The sequence below is a fragment of the Bos javanicus genome, chromosome 6 (assembly GCF_032452875.1).
Source record: "Bos javanicus breed banteng chromosome 6, ARS-OSU_banteng_1.0, whole genome shotgun sequence".
NCBI lineage: Eukaryota > Metazoa > Chordata > Mammalia > Artiodactyla > Bovidae > Bos > Bos javanicus.
Window position 1 is genome coordinate 115,738,890 of NC_083873.1, and position 13,815 is coordinate 115,752,704.

The 13,815-nt window shown below is 59.3% G+C and overlaps 1 protein-coding gene across 2 annotated transcripts in view; it reads right to left on the minus strand.

Moving 5' to 3' along the window:
- HTT (huntingtin) overlaps nucleotides 1-13,815 on the minus strand; it is a 125,511-nt gene that overhangs the window by 6,344 nt on the left and 105,352 nt on the right. For both annotated transcript variants that reach the window (XM_061420970.1, XM_061420969.1), the window contains 13 exons: nucleotides 12,944-13,066; nucleotides 11,028-11,241; nucleotides 10,511-10,656; nucleotides 9,065-9,242; nucleotides 8,017-8,112; nucleotides 7,428-7,615; nucleotides 6,131-6,257; nucleotides 4,204-4,304; nucleotides 3,011-3,165; nucleotides 2,596-2,735; nucleotides 1,692-1,774; nucleotides 1,151-1,278; nucleotides 922-1,051 (listed from right to left, as the gene is read on the minus strand). In XM_061420970.1, coding sequence (XP_061276954.1) covers nucleotides 922-1,051; nucleotides 1,151-1,278; nucleotides 1,692-1,774; nucleotides 2,596-2,735; nucleotides 3,011-3,165; nucleotides 4,204-4,304; nucleotides 6,131-6,257; nucleotides 7,428-7,615; nucleotides 8,017-8,112; nucleotides 9,065-9,242; nucleotides 10,511-10,656; nucleotides 11,028-11,241; nucleotides 12,944-13,066 — 1,809 coding nt within the window. The remainder of the gene's footprint in view (nucleotides 1-921; nucleotides 1,052-1,150; nucleotides 1,279-1,691; nucleotides 1,775-2,595; nucleotides 2,736-3,010; nucleotides 3,166-4,203; nucleotides 4,305-6,130; nucleotides 6,258-7,427; nucleotides 7,616-8,016; nucleotides 8,113-9,064; nucleotides 9,243-10,510; nucleotides 10,657-11,027; nucleotides 11,242-12,943; nucleotides 13,067-13,815) is intronic.

Here is a 13,815-nt window from a genome sequence, read left to right on the forward strand (position 1 = left end):
CGCACACAGGCACAGCGCTGTTTCCCAGAAGTCACCTGATGTTAACAGACTGAATACACAGGAGCTGTGAGAACCCAGGGACTGCTGATGAGCCAGATGCGGGATGCAAAGCAACTAACAACTTTTAAGTTATCATTTTTAAATAGACAATTTTTTTTTTTTTTTTGGTCATGCCATGTGGTTTGTGGAATCAAATCTGGGCCCACAGCAGTGCTGAGTCCTAACCACTGGACCACCAAGAATTTCTAGCAACTTGTTTTTTTTAAGATCTTTAGCAGTACTTGTAGTTTGTTGACCTCTTTAATAAAAATCAATTTGCAACTTACATTACAAATTAAAAGTGAAGTTTTTAAAAATATCGACTTGACCAAATATCAGACAATCTGTAGAAACCTTTAAAGGAATACTGAGAAAAACAGGTTTAAAAAAAACAAGTCACTCCCGAAAGGAGACACCTTTAGGTCAAAAGAACAGAAATAGCTAACGCGATGGATCCAGTCCCGGGCAGCCCTCCTTCCGGACGAAACCCAGGTGACAAGCCGGCACCGAGTGAGTGACTTTTCAAAGCTCTCAGGTGTGACTTCAACGCTGCGAGGACTGACGGGTGCTGCTCATAGGAAGCTACACTCCCTGGCGGCCCCTTGGGGCTCCTGGACATGAAGGACTCTGAGGCCAACCCCCGGACAACAACCGCCCAGATAGGTGCTTGGCTGCTGGGGGGGTATGTCTGTCACAGGCCTGAGGAGACAGCGCTGCGAGGACAGGCGGTCCCGTGCCGACTCCACGATGCGGCCACTGGGCTGGGGCGTGCCTGCCCGGCACTGTGCGTGGAGGCGGCCCTCCCCTGGCCTGAGAAGCACCACAACCTCCCGGTGTCTCCGCACGGGCCCCGGGTACCACAGGGGCGGGCACGCCACTCACCGAGCGCACTACCTCGCTGATCAGGGTGACGGGGGTCCTCCTGGTGGAACTCGACGGCAGGATCCAGCGACTGTACAACTCAAGCAAAAACTGCGAACAGGAGTGGATGTCGACTCCAGCCCGGTGTTTCCTGCAATTTCCCCCAAAAGAGATGAGAGGTTCATCAAGAGGCCCCCAAACAAGGGACTGGACGGAGCTCCCGCTCGCTTGGACAGAAGGCGGAGGGAACCTGGAGTTGATCGGAGATGTGGGCGGGGACGACGGTGCCGGGGCCTCGGTCTCCTCCTCCTCCTCGTCCCACTCCTCCTCTCGCAAGGGCGTGATGCTGTTCCCCAGCCACACCGAGTGGATGGACACCTTCAGGGGACACGGGACGGGGGCGGTGCTCAGGCGCCGGGCCCGCCTGGGGTCCCTGAAGCGAGCACCAACCCCCATCCCCAGTCAGGGCTGGTCAGACCCCCAGGGGTTCGGGGCTTAAGAATGAGCCCCGGGAGCAGCTGAGGTGAAGAGGCGCTAAGAAAGGGAATGTTGAAAAAGAAGAAAGGAAACTTGGCTACTGACAGACGTCAGGGTGAGGTCTTGACACAAAATGGAACGACAAGGTGGGATCTCTATTCAAAACCGGTCCTCTCACCAGACAACACGTGTGGGCCCGTGTTTCTGAATGACGTAACAAAGCCCCCTACACATGCAGAGGACAGTCAGCTAGCTCTGGAGAGGGGGGGTGTTGGGGAGGAACCAGTCCTGCTGGCCACCCTCCGGGCACTGACCTGGCCAAGCTTGTAGCTCATGTCCCCCAGCTCACGCTCGGGGTTGAGCTGCAGCAGCAGCTTGTCATGGCTGATGAGAGCACCTGTGGGGCAAGGACGCATGAGTGTCCCCCTAGTGGGGAATCCCGTCCCTGCACAGCCCTGAGTGTCTCCGGCAGAGTGGGGAGTCCCATCCCTACACAGCCCTGAGTGCCCCCCAGTGGAGAACCCCGTCCCTGCACAGCCCTGAGTGTCCCCCCAGTGGGGAGGCTCATCCCCACACAGCCCTGAGAGTGCCCCAGTGGGGAGTCCCGTCCCCACACAGCCCTGAGTGTCCCCCAGTGGGGAGTCCCGTCCCTACACAGCCGCCCCCCAGTGGGTAGTCCCATCCCCACACAGCCCTGAGTGTCCCCCAGTGGGGAGCCTCGTCCCCGCACAGCCCTGAGAGTCCCCCAGTGGGGAGTCCCGTCCCCACACAGCCCTGAGTGTCCCGCAGTGGGGAGTCCCGTCCCCGCACAGCCCTGAGAGTCCCCCCAGTGGGGAGCCCCATCCCTGCGCAGCCCTGAGAGTCCCCCCAGTGGGGAGCCCCATCCCTGTACAGCCCTGAGTGTCTCCTGCAGAGTGGGGAACCCCGTCCCCACGCAGCATATGAAGCTGGCAGGGCCAGCAGGGTGATATGAAACTATCACTTTTTCTCCATAACAAACCAGACTGAACGGGAACTGGCTGTGGGCTGAGCTGCAGAAGCTGGAGTGTCAGTGGTCGCTGACAAGGTGCCCACCCAGCCGGCAGCCCTGACGACTTTCTGGAGGGTGGGGCCTCCCGAGCCCCCACCCTGGCGCTGGGACAGTCCAGCTGTGCTCATGGGCATAGGGAGCAGGCTGACACTCTCAAGCGACCCACCCTCCCCATGAGCCCCTGGAACCTGTGGTGGCCGGGGCCAGAGACGGGACGGGGTCCCACGCCTGGTACAGGTGGTGAGTGGCGGCGTTTTCTCTCCTGGAAACCATTGCCTGGATCTCCTGCTCGACAATCCCTCTGATGATGCTCAGCTTCCTCCCAAACCTAAGTTCAGAGCAAAGGTTACTGCCATCCGGCTCCTCCGGAATCTTCACAGTGAACCCCCTGGCTCCCAGCTTCACCTCCAGGAAACACGGAAGAGCCAAGGCCCCCGGGCCCTGCACAGGCGCCCCCTTAGCTCCGCCGGAGCCGGCCCCCGACACCGGAGGCCAGGTCATCAGACTCAGCCACCAAACCACCCTGGCAGCAAAGGAAAGGGCGCCCCGGGGCCTCCCTGCTCCCATGCGGCCATGCTCTGGGGACACGGTTCTCGGGCCCACCTGGTGTCAAGGGCCTTCAGGGGCTTGTTCCGGGGCTGCTGCTCCAGGCAGCTCACGGCCGGGTTGCCAGCCACAGGCACGGTCATCGCGCTCAGCACCAGGGAGGTGATGGCCTGCACAGCCAGGACGTGGATCTGCGTCCTCTCCACGTCCTCCTGGAAGGAGAGCCCCAGGTCACCAAGGCGCACACCGCAGCACGCTACCTCCCCCATGGCTGCCCGGCCAGGTGGCCTCACGGGCACGGGCCCCGAGCAGGAGGAGGAGACGCTTCAGAGTTTCCCTGAAGATAAACCCAAAGGCTGGGGACGCCCGATGAGCCGAGCATCCCTCCCGAAGGCCGGCCCGGCTCACAGGCAGCTGCTGAGGGTTCACGGAGGCCCTGACGCAGCAGAGAGAGGCTCCCTCTGACCCTGGAACTGAGTGTCTGGCCCCGAGCGGGACAGATGGACGTGCCTTCCTGCCCGGGGTCCCGGGGCGTCTGCCTGAATTCACCAGAATCCACACGCATCTATGATTTGAGATAAATCTGATGGGCAAGTGGCTGCTTTTCAGAGCCAGCTTTCCTCCAGACACAAACCTGCAAATAGGAATTACTTTTTAAGAAACTGTCCTCAATTTCCTCACCAGCTTTAAGGGCCCTGCATATGACAAGCTGTTAGCTCCTCTCCAGCGAAAGTCACTCCTGGTAATGTCTGACACATATACTCTCTGAACTGCCGTTTCTGCTGTTTCATACCACACCTTCTACCTGAAGAACGTGTGTCTGAGGACTTTCAATATTTTAGGCTTTCCTTTACCAGAACGTGTCTTCTATTAATTTTAAACTACCATAATATGCATTAACACTCCAAGCCGCATAAAATTTTTGCAAAACAAGAGAAATAAACACTGGTAATCACGTGTGGCCTCTAAGACACGTCTTTCCTCTTTGATGGAATGTTGCTACACACCATACCTGAACAGTGAGAAGCAGAACACAAGATACATTTAAGAAAGGACACAGTCCTACGGCCTGGAGGCAGCACGCTGCGGTAAACGCCTTCCAGCCACGATTCTAGAGCACCCAGACCTTGGAACACCAGCCAGGACGTAACTGGCTACCCGTTTACCAACCGGGTGAGACAGGCGGAAGGGCGTGCTGCCCCGGCCCCCACGCACGGGGTGCTTCCGTGCGAGCCTGCGCGCAGCCTTACTTCCGGGGGGCTCTCCTCCTGCTCCATCATGAGCGGCTGAGTCACCAGGACGCCGAGAAGGGTGGCCCATGTCTCCTCAAACTGGGTGCGGCTGGTCCACCCTGGAATGTGAGTGTTGCTTTAGACAGACGGTCCCCGCTGCTCCGCCTTCTCTGCGAGACAGGGCAGTGGGTACTCTGGCTCTCGCTGGCCAGGTGCTCACAAAGCCACTGCCCAGAGACTCAGGATGGCGCTGCGGTGCAGCCTCACTTCCGGCCGAGCCCAGCGGTGAACAGACCAACACAGCTGAGTTCAGCCCAGGTGGCCTGGTGTGAAGCACCCTCTGGACCCTGCTGTGTGGATGTCTGAGTGGGGGACGCTCATATGGGGTCAGAGTGCCCTCTGCCCAGCTTAGCAGGGGCTGGGACGGCCTTACTTAGAGTCACACCCCCAGACCACATGGGTGTGTTCAGCCTCCACTGTGGAACCACACCAGAGCGGATGCACAGGCTGCCGGGTGAACTCTACGTCAGGGCAGCGGCATAAAAGCTTAGAGCAATGGCTGCCCTGACTCCGTCAAGAAAGATGGTAGGTCGAGACAGAGTGTAATCTGTGGGGGAAGTCCAGTCTGTGAGGAGAGCATCTCAGGGGCCATTTTCAGGCACCACTGTCCCAAGCCGCTCTCAAGGTGGTCCTGGGTGAGCAGTTATCCCAAGGGCCGTGACCCTAGAGGGGAGGAGGCCGTGCCACTTGAATCAGGGCTACAAGGGGCAAGAACAGGGTGCCGAGGACAGAAAACCAAAGCCGCAAACATTAGGAACTCTCTGGTGACGTGACGTGGACAGACAAAGCGGCTGATTCAGGTACGGAGCAGACACACAGATGAGCTGAGGTAGGAGGCCTAGAGAGACGTGTGCTGACTCCCCGGCAGGAGAGAGGAAACGAAGGACCACGGGCAGCAGCGGCGTACGGGGAGGCCTGCAGGCCACCTCCAGGTGAGTGGGGACTGACGACGCAGATGGGGAAGCCCAGAGACACAGGGCGCGGGCGTCGGGTGGGCTGGGGGAGGCAGGGGCCGCCGGGGAGAGGGCGGAGAAGTTCCGAAGACAGCAGCCTCAGACTGCTGCTCAGGCTTCGCTGTGGACAGGGAGAGGGCTCACTGCTCGACTCAGGGAGGAGAGGTGGCAGCGAGGTGTCTGCTGGCCCACGCCCCAGGGTCACCGCAGCACAGACCCCGTGCAGGCTGAGAGAGGAGGGGCGCTGGGCGGAGGGGCCGACGTGGGGCTGGGGCTGGCATGGAGTTGCCCTGCCGGGCGCAGCCTCGCAGGCTCTGCCGATGACAGCGCTCACGCGCCAGGGCTACCCCCAGCCACAACACGGGGACGAAGAGGGTGAGCTTCCGCTACGCTGCAGGCAGCAAGGCAGCGTCCTGAGGGGAGCCTGGGACCCTGCTGCTGACGGAGACGCCGCGCGTCGGGCCCTTCCGTTTCTAAGGTTGCAGCAGTTGTGTGAAACAGCTGCCACCCGCGTGCCACGGACGGTCCAAGAGCAGTCCTGGGGGTCAAAGCGGCTGCCCCGCAGCCCAGTGCTGCCCCCCTGGGGTCTGCTGCCTGCCCCACGGGGACCGGGGCGGCAGCGGTCACAGGCGGCTCCCGCAGGGAACCCCGCACCCTCCAGCCGAGGGGCCGAGACACAGGCCAAACCCGGCTCAGCACCACCCATCACAGGGGCACCGCCTGACCTGACGTGAACATGCGGGAATAAACGCTCTCACACACACACGTGCACACACACTTGTCATCGTGACAGCTTTGTGTATATTATAGAACTTACGCACACGATTGTGTCCTGCCTCAACGCCTCCCTGGATAAAAGAAGGCAGACCCCACCGCTGCCCCAGCTCCCGGCAAGCGTGTCAGGGCGACGCGCCCGCAGGGCCCTGGCCTACCCAGCGTGTTGATGCGGTAGATGAACTCTCTGAAGACCTCCTTCTCCTGAAGGAACTCCACGGGGATCTCAGGGAACACTGTGCCGAAATCCCCGCCTGGTTTGGGTGACCATCCGAGTTTCCACACCTAAGAGGGTGGGAGAGAAACAGTGAAGGCAAGGTGGCCAGACGGGGAGGGCACCCAGAAACGCGCCTTCTCTCCCCACGGCTCCCTGGCTGCAGACACGGTTGAGCGGGGGAGCTCTCCGAGTCCAGCTTCGTCGCCCAGTGCTGCTCCCGCAGCAGGAGCCCAGCTCCCAGCCGGCCCCAGCTCGCGCTGGGTCCCCGAGTCCGGTCCCCCGGCCCAGCAGCTCCAGCACCTCTGGCAGACACTCTCAAGGAGCCACGTGGGGCGCAGCGCTCGCACGAGGAGCCTCATCTACAGGGCGTGGTCTGTGCGGGCCAGACACCGGGGCCTCCGGACTGTGCCTTCCTCTATCTGCTCCCCACTCCCTCCCAAAGGCGAGCCGGCTCGACACCTGCAGGGACGGCCCGAGGGCAGCGCCAGCTCCCCAGCTCTCCTCCCAGTTCCATGGTGACCTCGGGACAGCAGCTGCTGGGCTTTCCCTCAGAAGGAGCCCCTAAGTGGGACTCCTTCCCCTCCCACAGCAAAATCCTCTTCAGGCCAAGGGCCCCCTGCCTCCTCTGAGCAGCCACCGCAGAACCTCGTGTGCACAGAGGCTGCGCCCCACCAGCTGGCACGCACCCTCCCCAGGCAGCAACAAGCACCCGCCTCAGGCCCCGGCCCGCCTCCCCCGGCCGGCTGCAGCCCCGCATCCTGCTCGTCCAGGCCCTACCGGTTATCTAGAACCAGGTCCTTTAACAGTGCCCACTGGATCCTGGTTCTGGTTCTGAAGCCAGCTTTGGAAGAGCAGCTGAGCTGCAGCTGGGCCAAACCCCTGGGCCGCCTCGGGGTGACTGCTGACAGGGAGGCAGTGAGGGGCGCAATTTCTGCTCTCCCACCAAAGAGACGGGTCTGAGGACCTTAGAATCGCACCTGGTGCCGTGGGGGCAATTGCTTCATTTCGCCTCATTTTGCCACGTGATCCCTCACCGTTTCAGAGCACTGCTACTAATGACCGAGCCACGGCGCGCCCGAGGAGCCCAGACGGGTGTCTTGACGGCACACAGGAGCACGCCAGCCCCCGTCAGCGGGCATTGGCGCGCTCACGCCTTGGCTTCCTGCTCAGGGACCCCGAGTTGGGGGCCTGCCGAGTCTGCCTCGTTTGCGTCCTGAGCCAGGGGAGGGCTGACTCACCAGGGGCGGGACGCGCGTGTAGCTGTTGACGAGCGGCAAGCGGGCCAAGCTGATGACGATGTTCCTGAGCACCGGCGTGAGGAACGCGGGCGTATGGCTGTTCCTCTTGTGGCCCAAGGCCAATACCGACGGCAGGCACTCCACCATCTCGGCCACCATGCCACAGGCTGCAGTGATGTACTGAGGGTCTGAACAGACACCGCCGTAAGAGAGGCCCCTTCTGTTGAAGCACACCCCGAACCGCCGCCCCGCCCCCTACTTGCCCGGCCTCACAGGGTGGGAGGCACAGGCCCACCACGCGCCAGAGACGTGACTTGTCGTGGGCGCCTCACATGGACTCATTTACTTCACCCTCCTGCAGCCCCATCAGCTGAGCGGGACACCCCTGCGGGGTGTGAGGTCACGGAGAGCCAGGCGGCGGAGCATGCCCACAGCGGGGCGGAAAAGGCGCCATCTCCCAGCTCCAGGACAAGCAGGACACAGCCGAGGACGGGTCAAGCGTCCACACCGACCACGTAGGAGTACTCTCCCATGAATGACTCTCAAGCCCCCGAAGACTCAACGTAAGAGAAACGACCCCAAGACTTACTCTGTGTGTCTGAATCCACGCTGTCCTCTCTGGCAGCCTTGGTGGTGCTCGTCCTTCTTTCTGGACTAAGAAGCTGGTCCCCGGGCTGCACCACAACTGAAATCACAACGAAACAAACAGAAGAATTCCAAAGCATGTCGACCGTCCCTTTCTGTTCAGATTTTCACATTCGTGTAGCCTTATGAACGCTTCCCAAGTGACAGGTTAGGTCAAGTGAGCTTGAAGTTTCCTAGATTCAACTTGGGACAACTTCAGACCCACTAGACTCAAGTATCAATCTCTAGTTAATCTGAAATGCACCAGGATCTGAACTTCTACACTTGGATTCCTCAGTCCTTCCGCTCTCTGCCACCTCTGACCCTGAGGGCTTTTATCAGACAGCTCATGATCCATTACTGCTAACAGCATGCCTGGAGCCCCCAAGAAGCTTGGCTTTGATAAATCACTCCCTGGATCTTTGTTTTCATGTTACTACAAATGGACAGATGAAAACAATTTAAACAATGAATCTTCAAAACACCACTCTATATTTAATTTAAAAATACAAAACATCAAGACACCCTCTCACATGTAAACTATAAAATCCAATTTTAAAAACATTTTGGCTAATGACCCTTGTTAAGGACACTGTCCCTTGAAAAGAATAAGACACTTTTATTTCAAAATTGATGCAGTATAGAAACAAGCATTTTGACTGTAACAGAAAAAAAGTGATTTTTGAAGGTAATCTTATTGGTCTTGTGACGACTCACAACTAAAGGGGGAACCGCCAACTAGGACCCGAGACCAAAGGGCCAGGAAGCAGATGCAGTTCTTAATGGAAGCTGAAATTCCAAATCCACACAAAAGCAAATTCAAGTCAAATTCTAGGGCAGACTCCAAGAGCCCGGAGATGAAGGCAAGGCCCGTAATTCCTCCACCTCCTCACTCCCGATTCCCAGCTCAGCACCTGGAGAGCAGGTGGCAAATAACCATCTGCGCCTAGCCCTGCAGCACGGACCACTGCTTCAAGGGCCAAAGGACAGCGCGCGCCCCGGTCTCGACTCACTGGCCTCCAGGATGAACCGCACACAGTGGATGAGGGAGCAGGCGTGGGTCACCATGTCGGGCGCGGCGAGCAGGCTCCAGAGGCCGGGCAGCTGCAGGGCCAGGCAGCAGCAGTCCAGGCCCGCCTGCAGGTCCAGGCTCAGCGGGACCCTCGCGTGGATCAGGTGCCACGACAGTGCCTGTGGGGCGGGTCGTGTGAAGGAAGGCCCCGGGCCCCATCCCGCCCCAGGGCCCGCCGTCGGGCACGTCCAGACTGCCCTCCGGAGCCACGGCTCTCAGGCCACCACTCCCAGCTCCTCCAGTCCAACCCCGACCTGCTAGCTCACTGGGGGACGCCCGCCTCATCTGGTTGCCCTGTCTTCAGCTTCTGCGCCTCCGGCTCTGACCACTCAGGCTGTGGGCTAGGCGCTCCCCTAGAACTCCCACAGCCCGGGGCCTTGGCCTCGGCCACAGTCATGGAGGCTGAACCCGACAGTGAGGCTGTGCTGGCTGCTTCCCAGCAGGTAGAGCCACTCAGCCCGGCTTCCCTCGTCTGTGAAACGAGACCAGCAGCCCTCACAGGGCTACAGTGAGCCCTGAATGGGATGCTGCAGGGAGGGCCGCCCTGCCCATGGCGACGGCAGCGGCCTCTGCAACATCACCAGGTGCCTGTCTGCCAGCCTTCCTGCGGCCCCAGCACCTGAAGGGCAGGGTCACAGCACTCGGGCTCATCGCTTCAGGAGCAAACGTGTGAGTGCCCTCTGCATGCCGCTGTCTCCCCGCGGCCCGGCGGCGGGGGTGTGGGCACTGTTCAGGTGTCTGCCTCCCAGGGTGCAGGCCGGGCGCTCCTCCAGAGGGCGCATGAAAGGACCGTGGCCCACCCTGTGCACACGTTTCAGGTTGGGGGTATTTATAAGTGTTAACACCAAGAGCGTTCAATTCCCCACAGCTGAAATAGCAGGCTTATTGCTCAATTTGAAATATAACAAATTTCTCAGATCGCTACTTTTTAAGTGTCTAAAATTAAAATACTCACGACTTTTTCTCCCTGGAAATAAATTTAAATGGATGGTTTGTACTAAATCAAAAAACTTTCTTGGCATCAAGGAAACAGACTCACAAATAAGTGAACAAGGCCTCCCCGCCCTGTACCTGGGAGACCCCGGGCAGGAGGCCAGGTCCCAGGTCTGACTCGTCAGAGCGCCCGCCCCCCCAGCCCAGAGGCAGAGATGGGGGCAGATGCTGCCAACCTCACGAGGCAAACTGTACAACAGAGCCACAAGAGGAGCGACCGTGCTCAGAGGAGCGGGGGTGGGCGTGCTGCGGGACACGGGCACTGAGGGGAAGGCAGGCCTCGGGCGTCAGGCTGGCCCCGCTCTGGGTTTCAGACAGAGGAGCCTCCTCCCTCTGCGGGCGGTGCCTCAGCCTTCCCGCAGCTCTGAGCCCGAGTTCCCGCACTGCGGCTTACCTCGAGAGTCATGACCATGAACTTCACAGTGTCCCTCTCTTTCTCAGGAGGAAGGTGCAAATGGCTGGGCAGCTTGGAGAACACCAGCAGGTACTGGGCCAGGGCCCGGGCCAGGGTGGTCAGAGTCCGATACAGTGCAGCATCCCCTGGAACAGAAGGCCCCGTGGGTGGACGAGCCCCCAGCAGAGCCCTGACCTTCCCTGCAAAGCTGACAGCGGCTGCAGACATGGCTCCCGGAACACACTGCACACACCCCGCCGTCCCGTGAGCCCAGGCCCCGTGTTCCCGAGGCTGAGACTGCGCTCCTCGGGGCCCGGAGCCTGGGCCACGCCAAAGCATGGCAAAGCGGGACACACAGCAAGGACACTCGGAGCCAGGGCCCAGGGCGGGCCCCCGGCTGCCTCTACATGCCACAGAGTGCTGGCCCGCAGCCTTCACTGTGCCTTCACTCGGCGCAAGGCCTGGCACCGGCTCTGCAGCATTTTATAAAAGTAAGAGGAGCTTTCAGTGTACTTACCAAAGAGGTCATCCAGCTTGCTCCAGTAGGCGCTGGGTTGCGTGGGCAGGAACGGCTGGAAAGCTTGGTGGACGGCGGGAAGCTGCTGGACCACAACAGTCACGCGGTCCAGAGTTGCCGTGCGAGCTGCTTCAAAAAGGGGGCTCTCCTGGCCCCCCGAGATCTCACGCATGCCCAGGCCCAGGCACGGCGCCAACAGGCTCAGGTTGAACTCCTGAATCGGGGCATTAGAGGTTGAACAACGACTGTGACACGTGTCCAGTCAGGCAAGAGACACACAGCAGAGAGCAGAACACAGACATTTGGAGACGGCAGATAAGCACGGCGTCAGAGACTCGCAAACAAGTACCTGCTCCCGCTTCTGTCACAGATAACCGACCACCCCCATCCTACATCCGACCAATGAGGTATGTTTCTGGACTCTACTAGTTCCTTCAAGTTTTATTTATTTTGGCAGAGCCACAAGGCATGTGTGATCTCAGCTCCCCAACCAAGGATGGAACCCAAGCCCCCAAGTGGAAGCGCAGAGTCCTAACCATTGGACAGCCAGGGAAGTCCTGGTACTTTAATTCTAAAGAAATGTTTCTGCCTTCATATTTATCTGAAGTCAAAAATTTAATATGATGGAATTTTAACTGATACAGATATAAAATCAAGCTGATGTGCCACCCAGGAAATCAGTGGAACACCAAACGTCCCCAGTGTCTGAAAAAGACAAGTGATGTTTCAAAAGCAGGTGAAAGAAATCACAGCAGGCATAGAAATGTGGCAAGTTTGATTGGAAAAACAGCACTCATTCGATAATGCTTCAATTTGTATTGTGCTCTGCCAGCTTTTGAAAGCCATTTAAGGATCTTTCCAGCAGATCTTTAGTTAACATTCAGAAAAGCGTGTCATCACCAGTGACCAAAACTGAGCCCTCTGGTACAGCCATTAATGCTGAGCCTTTCTTTAAAGCTGGTAAAAGTCTAATTCGCAAATTTGGAAAATTCAATAAATCGGTTATTAAGTAAGCTTATCATTTACCAGCAAATCAGCTTTCACTGAATGGCTCTTAAAATGATTTTAGCAAACTGATGCTCCTGTTCTTTTTCCACGGAGCTTTTATTTTCACACTGATGGAGGGTCAGTGCTTGGGAACACGCGGCTGCGTGGTTGCACCGAGGCTCTCCGTGTCACACCTGGACTGTCCCTTGGGCCTACGTCACTCCCACTTGGTCTACTCAAGGCAGCACCACGACACCTAAAGGTTTATCAGCCGCTGGTCCCAGGAGGTCTGAGAAGGGACCCGCCAGGGCTGTGGCCAGCTCCACACAGCAGCCTGCAGGCTGCCTCATGAGGCGGGGGCCTCCCTGCATGCACTGCGTGCAGGGAGGGGCTTCCTAGTTTCCAGAACATCATCACAGAGTCTACTCCATCACGCACCGCAACACCACGCTGCTGCTGCCTGTCAGGGGCGCGAGACAAGCAGATCTCACTGCAAGTCAAGGGAGCCTGCTTCCTTCAGGTTCCCAGGGGGTGCCAGTGGCAAGGAATCCACCTGCCAACACAGGAGACGCAAGAGATGCAAGTTTGATCCCCGGGTTGGCAAGATCCCCTGGAGAAGGGAATGGCAGCCCACTGCAGGATCCTTGCCTGGAGAATTCCATGGACAGAGGAGCCAGGCGGGCTACAGTCCATGGGGTCTCAAAGAGTCGGACACAACTGAGCGACTAACACTTATAATTGATTTCCTTTAACTGCGTGAAAGGGTGAGCTAAACACAGGAGGCTGAGGTCACACGCTGCATCAGGTTCCCTGCCTTTAAGGCACAAAGGTGAGGGGCGCACACTGCAAGCAGGTCATGCCACAGTGGAGCAGGGCAGGCCCGCGCGAGCGGCGAAAGCGACGCAGACCCCGCGTCCCTAGCCCCGTACCGAGTGCATCATGAAGGCGCCCAGGTCGCCCGCGGGGATCCGGCTCACCAGCTCTGCGCCTTCCAGCAGGGCAGAGTCTGACCGAGTCCAGCACTGGGCCTTCACCAGCTGCACGTACCAGTCCTGGACAGAAGGGAAGGAGACGGCAGGCTGCAGCCGCGCGGGCTCTCGGGGCTGCAAACTGACCGTCAGCCTGTCTCCGCGCTGCCTGACCCTCACGCCCATGGCCTGGCCCAAGCACACTGGGCCATCCCTGGGCCACGACCAACCCTCAGTGAGACCAGATGCTGGCCGTCACCACCCCGCGGGCCCTCCTATGGGAGAGGCCATGAGGGCAGTGATGCGGACTTGTGACCTGTCCACACCGCCTCCCCTCATCTGCTGAAGGCGCCGCTGTCCCTGAGCCTCAGCCGTGCCCTGAGGGCAGCGGGCCCACCTCTGTCCGCCCTGCTGGGCACTGTGCCCATCGCCTCTGGGCATCTGCTCTGCTCCCTCTCCCCAGGGCCAGCGCCGTGGAAGTGAGGACAAGTCACGCCTGAGAACTGCGGCCCAGGCCTCGCTAGTCTCTGCTCGGGATGCTGGATTCTGGGGTCCAACGACATATTTAAACTGAACTCGCTCCCAGAAAGGACAGCAGCAAGGCTCTGCCAGGGCTCTGAACGAGCCCCAGCTCTGAGGTGAGTGGTTCCCAACCCAGGACAAGGTGCCAGGGCCCACAGGTCGAGGGTGGATATGCGCAGATCAGCAGGCCTAAGCAGAGGAGACAACTCGGGTGGGTGGGCCACAGACACCGTGTTCCGATTCTCCATCGACCACCCGACCCTTGGCCCCTGCTAAAAGCCAGGGCTGCATTGCACGGCCCTGTCACCGAT